Source organism: Cydia splendana, chromosome 26 (assembly GCF_910591565.1).
Source record: "Cydia splendana chromosome 26, ilCydSple1.2, whole genome shotgun sequence".
Taxonomy (NCBI): Eukaryota; Metazoa; Arthropoda; class Insecta; order Lepidoptera; family Tortricidae; genus Cydia; species Cydia splendana.
In genome coordinates, this window is record NC_085985.1 from 10,035,918 (window position 1) to 10,051,902 (window position 15,985).

General features: G+C 40.8%; 1 protein-coding gene across 1 annotated transcript in view; it reads left to right on the plus strand.

Moving 5' to 3' along the window:
• The first annotated feature begins 1,334 nt into the window (after positions 1–1,334).
• The window catches only part of LOC134803083 (leucine-rich repeat serine/threonine-protein kinase 1), a 122,471-nt gene continuing 107,820 nt past the window's right edge, over positions 1,335–15,985 (plus strand). The window contains exons 1-3 of the mRNA XM_063775789.1: positions 1,335–1,639; positions 2,947–3,138; positions 5,605–5,770. Coding sequence (XP_063631859.1) covers positions 1,589–1,639; positions 2,947–3,138; positions 5,605–5,770 — 409 coding nt within the window. The 5' untranslated portion in view covers positions 1,335–1,588. The remainder of the gene's footprint in view (positions 1,640–2,946; positions 3,139–5,604; positions 5,771–15,985) is intronic.

Sequence of the window (15,985 nt, forward strand, 5' to 3'; positions counted from 1 at the left end):
ACTCCCGACGTTGCTTAACTTTGGTCAAAAATCACGTTTGTTGTATGGGAGCCCCATTTAAATCTTTATTTTATTCTGTTTTTAGTATTTGTTGTTATAGCGGCAACAGAAATACATCATCTGTGAAAATTTGAACTGTCTAGCTATCACGGTTCGTGAGATACAGCCTGGTGACAGACAGACGGACGGACAGCGAAGTCTTAGCCCCCGTTCGCACGGGAGCTTTTTCAACGCGCGTTAATAAAGCGTTTGAATGACACAAATGGATAACCATGTATGTATTCACACGACAGCGGTGGCGCTTTTTATCAAGCGTTGTTAGATTTTCGACTTTAAGCCTTGGTCGTTAAATCGAATTTAGAGTGCGGACAGATTCAAGCGCTTTTTTAACGCGCGTTGAAAAAGCTGTCGTGCGAATGGGGGCTTAGTAATAGGGTCCCGTTTTACCCTTTGGGTACGGAACTCTAAAAAGGACAACCATACTGTTGACAAGATGGACTTCAAATCCAGTGGCCTATTTTATAAAGCTACAAGTTACAATTTACAAGCGGAAGTCTCGTTCTAACACATAGGGTTAGAAAGATACTTCCGCTTGTAAATTGTAACTTGTAGCTTTATAAAATAGGTCACAGGTGACCCCTTTTTAGGTGAAAACGTATATGTGTGCTCTTTTAGGGATGTGAAAAGTCGATTTTAATCATGTTATATATCGATAAACGCTACACAGCGGAACGAAATAGCGATTAATTGAAGCTTCAATATCTTCGTTAAACATAAACAGCCGATTCAACGGAGCCACGCCGTTTTGTCGCATAAATAGTGTTTAGTTTTTAAGTTTATAATATATATATATGTATGTTAGTCTGTAAGGTATTTGTAATATGGGCCTTGTTGCCTGATTTAAATTTTAAATAAATAAATAAATAAATAAACATAATTGAAATGCTAATGAATAATGAATATATTATAATATAATAAAATTATTCAATTATTGCGGAACACCTATTTTAGTAGGTATGTATGTATTTTAATTAAATATCTGAACTTTCCCTTGGTTCCCTGCTGGGGCGTGACTATAAAATTGTGAACCACAATAAAGAATAAAAGCGTTTTTGTTCATTTTAGGTATCGTTAAACCTTTGAAGTAAAATTTAAATTGCAAGAAATGTCGATAGTTTATCGATATGACTTTATCGACATGGCTACAGCAAGGTGGGCCACATTGTTAATCGTACACTAAACAAAAGTGGTCCCACTGACAGCTCGCTTGGAAGGTATCTCTGTATATTATATCTATGCTGCTGACATTGACACTATTGACAGCTGTTATATGCAAAAGAATTGCAGTTTAAAATCAATACACATTCTATTTAATTAATACTTATTGCATCACATAAAAGCGTAATAAATAAGTAACTTGGTTTGCAAAGTCATCAGAAGATATTATTTCACTCGTTTCCTGCAAAGTTTTGTTAGAAAATCTCGTGTTTGCTACAGTAATGTAGTGTCAACAGCTTGCAACGCTTGACTGCATCAGTTTGCCGGAAATGTTAGTTTCGGCCGCAGAATTGAGTTGAAATGCGTTGAAATGGACCTGTCCCCTGACGAGGATCAGTTTCAAGGCCGCCTACTACACCAGGTGAGGAGAAATGGCTATAGAAAGTGGGTGTCTAAATAGGATTAGTATTAGAATGTGCGCGACTAAGTTGCGTGTAATCCGCGATGAGTCGCACCGCGAAGTCTCGATGGTGTCGAAATGTAATGGTAAGATACCATTTGTAGTAATGGAGCGGAAAAATTGGAGATACATTTTGAATAAGGTATTTGTACAACTCATCTATTTTTAAGGTTTTTGATAGTTTATATACTTGAATTTCTTTGTGAGTTTTTCTATTCTATGACTAGGAAGTTAATTGATATTATATTGTGTGTGAATACCTACAATATAAAACAAAAATCGGCCAAGAGCATGTCAGGACATGCTCAATGTAGGGTTTCATAGTTACCATTCTGTCAAAACAGGCCAAACGGGGGCTATTAGTAAGTATCATGTACATTGCAAGCATAAGGGACTAAAGAAGTACCTTCGCAGTGTGTCTTTTTACTAAGAAGAGGAGGTTTTTTACAATAACACAAAAACGGCTGGACCAATCATATTCTTTATACCCTGCTATTTGGAGGTACAAATTGGCAGCATAGTCTAATAAAACATGGTCTTCTATTCCCAGAGTGACACAGGCCTACGTCACAACAACATGGCCGCTATATATAGCGCTATCGCATATTATCATATAGCGCTGTCGCATGATGACGTAGGCTTGTGTCAGTTAGGTGACCTAGAAAAGACGGGAATGAAGTACCAGGCGGAGTATATTATTATACCATGATTGGCAGCTGTCCAGTTCTTAGGGATGGGTAAACATTATTTTGAAATACTAGCTATATGTTGATAATTTTTCTTTACCATAATGAGAGTCTGAGACTTGAATTAAATGTGTTTATTTTATAAAACAGGGCCAGCCTAAAGCAAAGGGGGTGCAAAAAAGACTTACAATTTTTTTGACATATAGTGCATAATATATAGGAATCCTAAAAGATTTAGAAAAATTTCTATCAAAATGCTAAAATAAGCATGTTTTGTAGGAAAAACTTTTCTGTAAAATGTTTACATTTACATTGTATTTGCATCTCCCTGCATGCTTTTCTCATAAAATTGTCTCTCTTCTTAAAGTAATGTTAATGATATATTATTTCGTCACTTTTCTGTCGCAAAGTGCAAATTTATTCAAATTAATTCATTTATACATAATTCAATAGTAGTTCTTTTTCTTAGTCGTACACTCTTGTCAGAGTATACATGGTCATTGAGGTCGTTGTACGGCCCATTTTATTGTTTTCTGAAGCATTTATATGTAATCGGTGGATTTGAAAACGGTTGTTTTACAGGCAGCTCTTTGGGACAATGAGGAGCTCCTGTTATCCCTGGTGGCGGGCGGCGCGGACCCGGACGCGCGCGACTCGCGCGCGCGCTGCGCGCTCCACGCGGCCGCGCTCGCGGAGCGCTCGCGCTGTCTGCGCGCGTTGCTCGCCGCCGGGGCCACTGTCGACGCGAGAGAGGACACGGCGACAGGGGGCAAGGTACTGGAATTGTCAACTGTTGTATAGGCAGCACTGTAGGTCAACGAGGAGCTCCTGCTATCCCTGGTGGCGGGCGGCGCGGACCCGGACGCCCGCGACTCACGCGCGCGCTGCGCGCTGCACGCGGCCGCGCTCGCGGAGCGTTCGCGCTGTCTGCGCGCGTTGCTCGCCGCCGGCGCCACTGTCGACGCGAGAGAGGACACGGCGACAGGGGGCAAGGTACTGGAATTGTCAACTGTTGTATAGGCAGCACTGTAGGTCAACGAGGAGCTCCTGCTATCCCTGGTGGCGGGCGGCGCGGACCCGGACGCCCGCGACTCGCGCGCGCGCTGCACGCGGCCGCGCTCGCTGCTCGCCGCCGGCGCCACTGTCGACGCGAGAGAGGACACGGCGACAGGGGGCAAGGTACTGGAATTGTCAACTGTTTTACAGGCAGCTCTCTGGGACAACTAGCTCCTGCTATCCCTGGTGGCGGGCGGCGCGGACCCGGACTCCCAAGACTCGCGAGCGCGCTGCGCGCTGCACGCGGCCGCGCTCGCGGAGCGCTCGCGCTGTCTGCGCGCGCTGCTCGCCGCCGGCGCCACTGTCGACGCGAGAGAGGACACGGCGACAGGGGGCAAGGTACTGGAATTGTCAACTGTTGTATAGGCAGCACTGTAGGTCAACGAGGAGCTCCTGCTATCCCTGGTGGCGGGCGGCGCGGACCCGGACGCCCGCGACTCGCGCGCGCGCTGCACGCGGCCGCGCTCGCTGCTCGCCGCCGGCGCCACTGTCGATGCAAGAGAAGACACGGTTACAGTGGGCAAGGTACTGGAATTGTCAACGGTTTTACAGGCAGCTCTCTGGGACAACTAGCTCCTGCTATCCCTGGTGGCGGGCGGCGCGGACCCGGACTCCCGCGACTCGCGCGCGCGCTGCGCGCTGCACGCGGCCGCGCTCGCGGACGCGGAGCGCTCGCGCTGTCTGCGCGCGCTGCTCGCCGCCGGCGCCACTCTCGACGCGAGAGAGGACACGGCGACAGGTGGCAATAAGGTACTGGAATTGTCAACTGTTGTATAGGCAACACTGTGAGACAACGAGGAGCTCCTGCTATCCCTGGTGGCGGGCGGCGCGGACCCGGACTCCCGCGACTCGCGCGCGCGCTGCGCGCTGCACGCGGCCGCGCTCGCGGACGCGGAGCGCTCGCGCTGTCTGCGCGCGCTGCTCGCCGCCGGCGCCACTCTCGACGCGAGAGAGGACACGGCGACAGGTGGCAATAAGGTACTGGAATTGTCAACTGTTGTATAGGCAACACTGTGAGACAACGAGGAGCTCCTGCTATCCCTGGTGGCGGGCGGCGCGGACCCGGACTCCCGCGACTCGCGCGCGCGCTGCGCGCTGCACGCGGCCGCGCTCGCGGACGCGGAGCGCTCGCGCTGTCTGCGCGCGCTGCTCGCCGCCGGCGCCACTCTCGACGCGAGAGAGGACACGGCGACAGGTGGCAATAAGGTACTGGAATTGTCAACTGTTGTATAGGCAACACTGTGAGACAACGAGGAGCTCCTGCTATCCCTGGTGGCGGGCGGCGCGGACTCGGACGCCCGCGACTCGCGCGCGCGGAGCGCTCGCGCTGTCTGCGCGCGCTGCTCGCCGCTGGCGCCACTGTCGATGCGAGAGAGGACACGGCTACAGGGGGCAAGGTACACACATTGACACAAATATGTAGGAACCGCTGCTGTTTCTCTCCCCAGAAAAAAAACCTTTAAATGGTTTAGTTGTTTATCGAATAGGTACCTACTTAGCCCCAACGATTTTCTTTCCCTTTGAATTTATTACCCGTTCATTTGACTTAGCTCTAAGAAGAGGTATCCCTTTCAGAGATACCGCTAAAACGAAAGGCTATCCCCTTCCTAATTCAAAAAAATATTGATAGCACAGGTGACACCCAGTCCTTCACTTTTTAAACATAAACGAGCAATATTCGATTCTATGTATACCAAGAGACAGTTTAAAATGGTATTAAGCGTTTTAATTCATAATCGATATCCCTTGAAGAGGTTAACTCTTAGGAACGGATATTCAGCTTACCCGTATGAAGCGCTTATAAAACCAAATGATAGCGTTTTATTTAGCAACGGCTTTGGTAAGCATAGCCTTAAAAATACCCCTTCAAAATCCCTTGAAGGGAATACCGGACCGGTCCCTAAGTCTGTATTTTTAGGTATTTAAATGAAAGTAAACAATTTGTAAATTTTTGGGTATAACATTTGTTGGCTAACCAACCAAATACAAAACCGCCTGTGTATATCACTGAACAACCTGAATTTAACCTACATTATCTGATCAAGTAATGTTTTCATCTATCCTCAACTGGCTTAATGAGCCATTTGAGGGTAGATTTTGTTTACTTTTATTTAAATACCTAAAGATAGGTACCGAGTATAGTGTGAAGCGTTCTTTGTATGAAGGCATGTTGTTTGTGCACAGACGGCGCTCCACATAGCGGCTGAACGTGGTCACGTAGAGAACGTCACGGCTCTGCTAGCGGCCGGGGCTTCGCTGGCGGCCCGCGACGCGGCCGGCGCTACGCCCCTGCAGCTGGCGGAGCGCGCGGGCCATCGCCAGGCGGTCAGGGAGCTGAGAAATGCGAGCGGTGAGTCATGTTGGGGTTCCGCTGGCGCCCCGCGACGCGACGAGCGCTACGCCCCTCTAGCAGGCAGCAGACATCGCCAGGCAGCCAGGGAGCTAACAACGCGAGCGGTGAGTCATGTAGACGTAGACGCAAGTCTTTGCTGGGAACCCGCGACACGGCAGTCGCTACGCCCCTGCATTGCAGCTGCACCATTTCACAGGGACCGGTTAAGAAATGCCTGTAGAAGAGATATGAAAGCATTTTGGTCCAAGCTGAATTGGAGACCTTTACTCTCGCTAGCTAGAGATGTTGTAATTGACCGACAATTACAACATCTCTATAACCCTACCCCAAGTCCTCTTATGCCGCCAATGTGCACGTTTGCGGCGCCTACGCTCCCTGCGAGGCATGTTGCGGATGCAGATTTTTTGACATCCGCGGATGCGGATATTTAAAGGCACACATCCGCGGATGCGGATGTCAAGATTAGGTACATAAAAAACATCAACCATTATATTTTTAGTAATTTTTATCAAAAAAACGAAACGTTTAGTATTTGAGCAAGAATAATACCTAGGTGCGTTATATTTAATAAACAGTAACTTGGCCGACTTTTTCTGGATCTTGACGATTTCGTTATAGGTAATGACGAAAATACCCAGCACTTACGCCGCCGCTAAGACGTTCCTGTACCGACTTGGTCGACATCCGCATCCGCATAAGCTCCGCATCGATTTTATGCGGATGCGGATGCAGATGCGGATGTTGAAAATAATGCGAAAGTTCCGCGGATGCGGATGCGAATATTCGCAACATCCCTGCTCCCTGCGTGCATAAACTGTAGGGAGCAGCACAGGAGACGTCAGATTGATTTGTTGATCTACCCGAGTAGGCATGTGATTCATGTTTTTACTACGGCTATTGATTCTACGAGCGACATCACATAAAAAAATGATTATCGTTCCAAAAACTTGTTATTTAACTGTACAGCGAATTAAATGATTTGAATAAGTTACAGTGATGTTTCTTCCCCCTCTCCTCCCTCTTTCTGGACCCCCTCCCCCCTTTACCGTGTGATGTAATTCATGGATGAGCCCTTGTCGGTCGCTTTATCTTTATTCTTTATAGATGATTTACTTAAAGATTCAAAACTTATAACGTTGACATATGTAAGAGTGCCAATGACGTTCATATATTTCCGGCTATCACTAGAATGCCCTTGACCGCCTCGCCGGCGCCGGCGCATAAGTCGGTTATGTGTTATATCACCTTGACCCAGAGAACCGGTCGGTCGCGTTTTATATCTCCAGTTTGGTATGCGACTTGTTTTGGTCTATTTATATCTACGTTTTTATTCTATTTATATAAAAATTCTATTTATATGAATTCAGACTCGCGTTCCAAGGGTTCCGTACATTAAGTCCGACTCACGCTTGACTGCACATTTCTAATAGGTTTTCCTGTCATCTATAGGTAAAGAACTACTTTGTGTATTTTTGTCAAAATTTTAGACCCAGTAGTTTCGGAGATAAAGGGGGGGGGGGGGGGTAATTTTTTGGCTATTTTCTTAAATAACTTCGAACCTATGTATTTTAAAATTATAAAAAAACGTGTCCATTTTTGGGTCACTAATTTACGTATGTGTACCAAATTTCAATTTAATTGGTCCAGCAGTTTCCGAGAAAATAGGCTGTGACAGACGGACAGACAGACAGACGCACAAGTGATCCTATAAGGGTTCCGTTTTTTCCTTTTGAGGTACGGAACCCTAAAAAAAGAAGTAGAATAAAAATGTACTATACTCTGTATATTTAGGTATTTAAATAAAAGTAAGTAAACAAACAATTTACTTGAGGGAGGCCTTTACCCGAGAGGGGTCCAAACCTACTTAGTTTTAAAGATTTTTTAAAGATGTAGTTTCAAATTATTTTTATGTTAGCTAATTTGTAGTTCAAAATTATAACTGTATTTTTTTTTTCGTGTACCTAATTACCTAAGGAAAACCGGAGCCGCTTAAGACTTTCTTGACACGTAAACCGCACAGCGATAAGGAATGAACGGCCGGTTGCGTACTCGAGTGGGCTATTTAGTTTTACCCGCTAATTTATTTATTGTAGAACTTAAGTAATTTTATATAACTTTTGATTATCCTATCCTATGTATCACAACAATGTTTAATGTAAAATGAAAATGTATCTATCCACGAATGTTGTGTCGGTACAAACCCGATAGGGTTTCACGGCACTTTTCTGTTTGATTCAATGTAAGATTTTACTATAGAATAAATAAATAAAAAAAAAAAAAAAAAACCTATAGCTAAGCTAAGTTAAGTTGGTTATGGAATAAATGGGCTTTTTATTATTTTATTATTATAAACAAACAATTTGTACACTTTATAACTTTTATAAAGTAGGCTGACTAAGAAAGATACCCACCTGACGTGGTATTTATAAAATAACTAATACGGTTTCGTAAGACCGTGGATTTGCATATGTTTATAATTTATATAGAGCTAGGGCTCTAAAACCGCAGCCTTGTACTGTTGCTGACAGAAGTGCTCAAGTTGGAGCACAGAAATACTATCACCACAGAATAAATAATAGTACCGCCGTGCAGAAAGGAAACTTCCTACAAAACCGAAGTTTGACAGCGGTTCAGGGTCGATCATGCTGTCCCTTTCTAATATATGGCACTATCCCTTTCGGCTGTTAAGGGTTGTCAAAATTCAAGCCATTATCTGTGGTCGTGTATGCAAAAGGACGTCAAGTTGTGTCAACCCTAATAATTGCTCGGAGCAATGCTGAGCCGAGCGGAGCTGAGTTTGGCCGAAGTCAGGAGTTTCGCACCCCTGCTATCACTATGGCGACCAGCACACTGCATCCGATTTTTTTTTGTTAAAATAATAAATATTATATATAGGGATATTTTTCACAATTTGACTAAGTCCCACGGTAAGCTGAAGAAGGCTAGTGTTGTGGGTACTCAGACAACGATATATATAATATACAAATACTTAAATACATAGAAAACATCCACGACTCAGGAACAATTATTTGTGCTCATCACAAATAAATGCCCTTACCGGGATTCGAACCCAGTACCACCGGCTTCACAGGCATGGTACCCGCTAGGCCAGACCGGTTGTCAAAATCCGATTCACACGTCGCTATATACAGTGTGGAAAGATAAGTCGGGCCCTGGAGGGAAACTACCTTAAATCCTTAAGCTGGCTCATTTTACTTAAAGGAGACATTCCTTTATTTTTAAATAGAAACAAAACTGCATTTAAAGATTTTCTAAAATTCGTTTGCCTTGCCCGGGACTAGAACCGACTAAAAATTCCAAAAAATAAACACTTGCAATTTTATTCTACTAGTCGATACAGATGTTAATAATAACATTTCTCTAAGAAACATTAGGTCTTACACTCGTCTGTCGTATAAAGTATCCATAAAATCTAATATTTAGTACTCAAGTAATTCAAGAAAAAAAAAAATCTTTGAATGCAGTTTTGTTTCTTTTTAAAAATAAAGGAATGTCTCCTTTATGTAAAATGAGCCAGCTTAAGGATTTAAGGTAGTTTCCCTCCAGGGCCCGACTTATCTTTCCACACTGTATAGTAATGTGTATAAAGCACTTGTGGTGTGGACGGTACTATGTTACGACACGAATATTATCGCCGTCTGTGTAAGTGTGTACTCGCCGCTAATTCAGTTGTCTGCCAACCTGATCGCGAGCGCGTCGCGGACGCTTGCTACCCGTATCTTTCGTATTTCGCGGTACTAATATATAACAGGGTATTTTCCTACTAGTCAAATTAGTTACTTTTTTAGAACTGTCAAACGAGTTGCTAATATAGAATTTATATGAAACATTACATCGTGACGTCACGGTCAACTTACTTTTTATATTTCTATCCGATTTATTAAATAGAACTCGTGTTTAAAAATAACTCCTATCAGTGTTTTTCTAATAATTATCTGGTGCTTTATTTCATGCATGGTGTAAAATAATTTTTTTTTTTTATTTTTTTTTTTTTAAATCTCAGATCTCAGATTGGATTGGATTGGATGTTTTTTAGCTTATCGTTTGGCTCCTATATCATAAAAAAATATTTGTATACTTGTGTTATCTATCTGTTTAAATAGATATGCGTTTGGGAGGCAAGTCCGCGGCGTTTGATAAGTCGAAGAAATTGGCACAGCATTTCATTCAAGTTATTATTAAACAAAATAAATGCCAATAGGAAAAGTTTTCGACTTGACTCATAGGTGACTCCAGGATTTATTTACAAACATCTGGGCAGAGATGTGAAAAATACTTTATAAAAAGTATTTAAATACAAATACTTCCTTGATAATACTATTTCAAATGCAAAATATAAAATAGTTTTTGAATTTGTATTTAAATACAAAATACGAAATAGATATTTTCAAAATACTTTTTTAAAATACAAATACTTTGCGATATTATTTTTGAGGTATTCTGAGTAGTGAATACCTAGTCTGAATTAAAAAGTATTACTCGAAATTTCCGAGTTGAAAAGACTCTCTTTATTCTTTGAAATCAATCCTCTATCTAAGTGCAAATTTCTAGTTGTTTGCTCATATGGGCCATTCTATTTGAAGGGGTCCCCTACACATTTTATTCAAAATTGGGATTTTTTAATGTTATTTCTACTCAGAATCATGAGCTCTTTTGATCCTAATAGGAGAAAAAAAGTGTCCCAAGATATCCATACATTTTTCGATCTTTCCATTCCGAAACCGTCATACAAAGTCTATGAAAAAATGGTAACAGAATGGGAAAAAACCTTGGGACACTTTTTTTCTCCTATTAGGATAGAAAGAGCTCGAGTCTCTGAGTAGAAATAACATAAAAAAATCTGAATTTTGAAAAAAAAAATGTAGGGGACAACTTTAAATAAAATGGCCCATATTAACCGGTAGGATGTAGGTATGGATGATGGTTTTTAACGGCCAACTTTTAAAGCATTAATTTGTAATGTTTTACAGCCAATTAGCCAATTTAATGCCTCTCGTTAGTGTGATGAAAAGGACTCGTTTGTGTTTCACCAGGCAGGGCAGAAAAGTTTGTTCTCCTCTCGTGCCTTGAAACCCTCGCAACACTCAAGATTCCACTTTTTTCATGTGCGACGTTACTAAACAGATCCATGTTAAAAGAATGAGAGAGTTGCCAGGATTGTCACATCAGAAGAGATTGTAACTCCTATCTACATTACCTACCTACTATAAAATAGGTCCCAAAAACTATTTCAAATAAAATACAAAATAGTTTTCTTCAAAAGGTATTTAAATACAAAATACAAAATAGGTATTTTGCATTTTGTATTTGCATTTTAAATACAAGCAAAGACATATGTAACTTCGTATAAGACGAATAAAGTCTAAGGAAAAAACGTGCCTCGGAATTCAAGCAAAAGTCATTCTCGAATAGATGGCGCACACACCTTTGGCCTATGGTCGGCTAGATGGCGTGACGACACCGTTTCATATTTAACAATTTTAACACATAGATATCAGTGAATGAACATGGATCAAAAAGATATAAAAATAATAAAGTCATTTATTCATATATATACATTTTTTGATAACTTTATACGTTTTCATTTTCAGTTTTAGTCGTGTGTCGATAGATGGCAGTAAATTTACAGTGACTACAAAATTTACAATGACAGGAGCCCTCTATACTATCTATTCTTTTTGATACAAGTATTTCAAATACGTCACATCTCTGCATCTGGGAGACCGAGCTTAATAAAAAAAATATTTGTGAAAATGTTTCTGTATTCTATGTTATTTTTAATCCCAACAGAAATAAAAATCTGTCCCAAAAGTTTCCATACATTTTTGTAACTGTCTTTTGTGTTACTGTCATACAAAGAACATGCAACTATGGTAACAATAGGAAAAAACTTGGGACTTTTTTCTTATCACGATCAAAATACCTTGTGATTTCAAGCAGAAATCACATAAAATAAAACTAACATAAAAAGTGTATTTTTTGAAACTGCTGTGATGTTTTAGAAAAGGTACTCGATTTATTAACAAGCAGTCAAGCACTTTAATATTTAATTTAGTTTTTAACATCCAGTCGGCCATTCATTTTTACGTCTATCAACGAACGAAGGGCGAGACAAATCGGTTGACATATGTATTAGTAGGGCAGCCCACGATGCTAAATCGGGATTTACTCAAGCGTCATACAGACCTAATGGAATCGAAATATTGGATGATAAGAAGAAAAAAAAGTTATTTAATTTTTTTTCCCAGCGAGCCAAAAAGCGTTTACATTTTTTTTTATTTAGTTAGATAGATAGAATACTCTTTATTGGCACACCTCAGTACAAAGATACAAAAGAAAGTACAATTGATTAAATGTAGAGGCAGATGTAAATGTATTAGGTTGGTGGACGGTTAAGCAATCGTTAAGCAGGACAAAAACGACCAAACCCACAGTTTGGTCGTTTTTGTCCACTTTAATGCTATATTTTTTCTATAACTTAATATAACACTTATTTGTAGGCATTTTCTTAATCTGACGAACACAAGTTTGACGCCTAATTTTTACATTGTAACCGTCAGTTTTAATAAGAATAGTGGAGTTCCGTAAGTTTTTACCAAGAAACTCTTCTACATACGAGTGTTAAGGACGTGTTCTTGTGAATGTTTTTGCATTACATTATCAAAATACATATCCAATAAAAAAACTGTAGCCATAATTTTTGGAATTAAAAAAAATGTATCTATTTGTAGTATGGAGAAAATTTCGAAATGGTCTGACTTCGTTAAAATTTCGCATTCAGGTACATCGGGGGCTTAAAGTGATGCCATATTTTTTTTAAACATCCAAAGTGGCGAATGTTGTAAGTGGATTTCCACTTTCCAAGTTTTTTTTTGGGAAGCCACTTTGCATATAACGGTTTTTGGCTACTTTATTTTACTAAACGCAGTTACTTGTCGTTATAGCTAGCTTTAATTAAAATTGTAATACACTTAATCTATGTTTCAATATTCCCCTGTTTGGGGAAAATTGAAACAGGAATTTCCCATATGGGAATTTTCCTTGTTCTCGGGAAATTCCCACGGCACTAATTAGGACAGATATGGCCGTTAGGTGGCGACAGCGCCACACGCGGCTAATGGCTAGCCACCAAAATTGGTGTGAGACGGATGTACTTGTAGCTACCTGTTGCAAAGCAACTAAATTAACGCTATAATTGTGCTATTACTAAATCTGATAATTATTTACCCACACAAACCCACAGTTTGGTCGTTTTTGTCCACTTTAATGCTATATTTTTTCTATAACTTAATATAACACTTATTTGTAGGCATTTTCTTAATCTGACGAACACAAGTTTGACGCCTAATTTTTACATTGTAACCGTCAGATTAAGGAAATGCGTGCAAATAATTATCAGATTTAGTAATAGCACAATTATAGCGTTAATTTGGACTAATACGACCAAATCCACAATCTGCTTAACAATTTGTTGAACCCCCCACCAACCCCCCACCAACCAAGGGCTCAACATAGACGGCTAAAAGGGGTAAAGGTAGACTACACGGGGTAGCAAGATATCATTCATATCTTAATCTGACGCGTTCGAGTAAACACAACAATCCCCTCTTGGGCTCCCCTACCATATATGGCCTGCAACCGAAGGTCAGTCCTTAAGAGGGTCAATTGTTGAACGGATCATGCAGTGTTTGGCGAGCGGGCGCAGTCAATTGATTGATTGATCCAATGGTCAATAGAGTACATTCAAACTGAACTAGAATTCAATATTAATTTAAAAAGAAAACTGATAATGATGTGCCCAGTAGTGGGATACCAAAGTAGGCTAATAAAAAAAATTATGTGTAGGCACAGACCACCTCAACTACTAGACGGAGCACATAAGTCAATCGAGGTCACCACACATATGCTTATATTTCGGGGATCTCGAAAACGGCTCTAACGATATCGATGAAATTTGCTATATGGGGGTTTTCGGGGGAGAAAAATCTAGCTAGGTCTTATCTCTGGGAAAACGAGCATTTTTGAGTTTTTATATGTTCTCCGAGCAAAGCTCGGTCTCCCAGATATGTGGTTTAACCTTACGTGACTATAAAGTGTCATTCTATGGAACTTGTAAACAAAAGTCACTAGTAAATTCATAATTTTTGACAATTTCAATGGCGGTTTGTTTACATAGTTAGCAAGTTCCATAGAATGACACTTTAGGTACTCATGTAGAATGAATAATGTCATGTGATAATGATAATGATGACTTTTGCTATAATCCCTTAGTAAGATAGAATACTCTTTTCACATCACCTAATCAGAAAATGAATTTTTCACATCACCTATTCGGAAAAGGGCTTTTTCTTCCCCGCTAGGAGGGATCAAAGTGGCACTTTTCCTCTCTGCTAGGGGAGACCAAAGTGGCACTTTTCTGTTCTAGTACACTGTTTTTGTTATTTTTTGCATTCTTTTTTTAGCTTGAATAATATTTTGAAACATAATAATTGTGTCAACACTAAGATTTTTTTATTTCCTCATAGTTGATGTGAAAAGCAGTATGTGTCACACGGTATCAAATTATTTCGTCTTAGGCGTTAACACTTGAATCCCTCATTACGCTCAGGATTCTACTTTAGAATCCCTCACTACGTTCGGCATTCTATTGTAGAATCCATCGCTTCATTCAGGATTCAATGTACGCTCTTGACGGAAATATATCATTTTGATCCCTTGTAACACAAACTACTATTTCTTCCCTGCTAGGAGGGATCAAAGTGGCACTTTTCTGTTCAACGACATTTCATTGCCAGTATAAAATATTAATATAATTAACTATGAACATCGTATGTACAGCCTGGAAAAAAGAGTAGAGATTAAAAAGTGGCAAAACTGTAGTGTCAACACTAAGATTTTTTTATTTTCCTCATAGTTGATGTGAAAAGCAGTATGTGTCACACGGTATCAAAATTATTTCGTCTTGGGCGTTAACACTTGAATCCCTCATTACGCTCAGGATTCTACTTTATTGTAGAATCCATCGCTTCATTCAGGATTCAATGTACGCCCTTGACGGAAATATATCATTTTGATCCCTTGTAACACAAACTACTATTATTGGTACACCTCAGTAAAAAGATACAACAGAAAAGTACAATTGATTTGAATTGAGGGGCTTCTGTCTTGCGCCTTCCGCAGAGTTGTATTAAAACACGACTTACGCAATACGTCCACATAAGAGCATAGAATAAATAATAGTACTACCGTACAGAAAGGAAACTTCCTACAAAACCGAAGTTTGACAGCGGTTCAAGGTCGAATGTCCCTTTCTAATGTATGGCACTATCCCTTTCGGCTGTTTAGGGTTGCCAATTCAAGCCATTATCTTATCTGTGGTCGTGCACGCAAAGGGACGTCAAGTTGTGTCAACCCTAATAATTGCTCGGAGCAATGCTGAGCCGAGTTTGGCCGAAGTCAGGAGCTTCGCACCCCTGATAAGGGTGAGTACAGTCAAGTGTAAAAATATGGGTGTAGACAACCAAAAATATGCCCCATATTTCTTAATTCGCTGTATAACATTTCCTACAAAATAGATATATAGGCAGGCGTGGCTCACTCCGCGATTTAGTTGCTTTGCAACAGGTAGCTACAAGTACATCCGTCTCACACCAATTTTGGTGGCTAGCCATTAGCCGCGTGTGGCGCTGTCGCCACCTAGCGGCCATATCTGTCCTAATTAGTGATGTGCCGTGGGAATTTCCCGGGAACAAGGAAAATTCCCATATGGGAAATTCCTGGGAAATTTCCCGGTGTTCCCGGGAATTTTCCCCAAACAGGGGAATATTGAAACATAGATTAAGTGTATTACAATTTTAATTAAAGCTAGCTATAACGACAAGTAACTGCGTTTAGTAAAATAAAGTAGCCAAAAACCGTTATATGCAAAGTGGCTTCCCAAAAAAAAACTTGGAAAGTGGAAATCAACTTACTTACAACATTCGCCACTTTGGATGTTTAAAAAAAATATGGCATCACTTTAAGCCCCCGATGTACCTGAATGCGAAATTTTAACGAAGTCAGACCATTTCGAAATTTTCTCCATACTACAAATAGATACAATTTTTTTTAATTCCAAAAATTATGGCTACAGTTTTTTTATTGGATATGTATTTTGATAATGTAATGCAAAAACATTCACAAGAACACGTC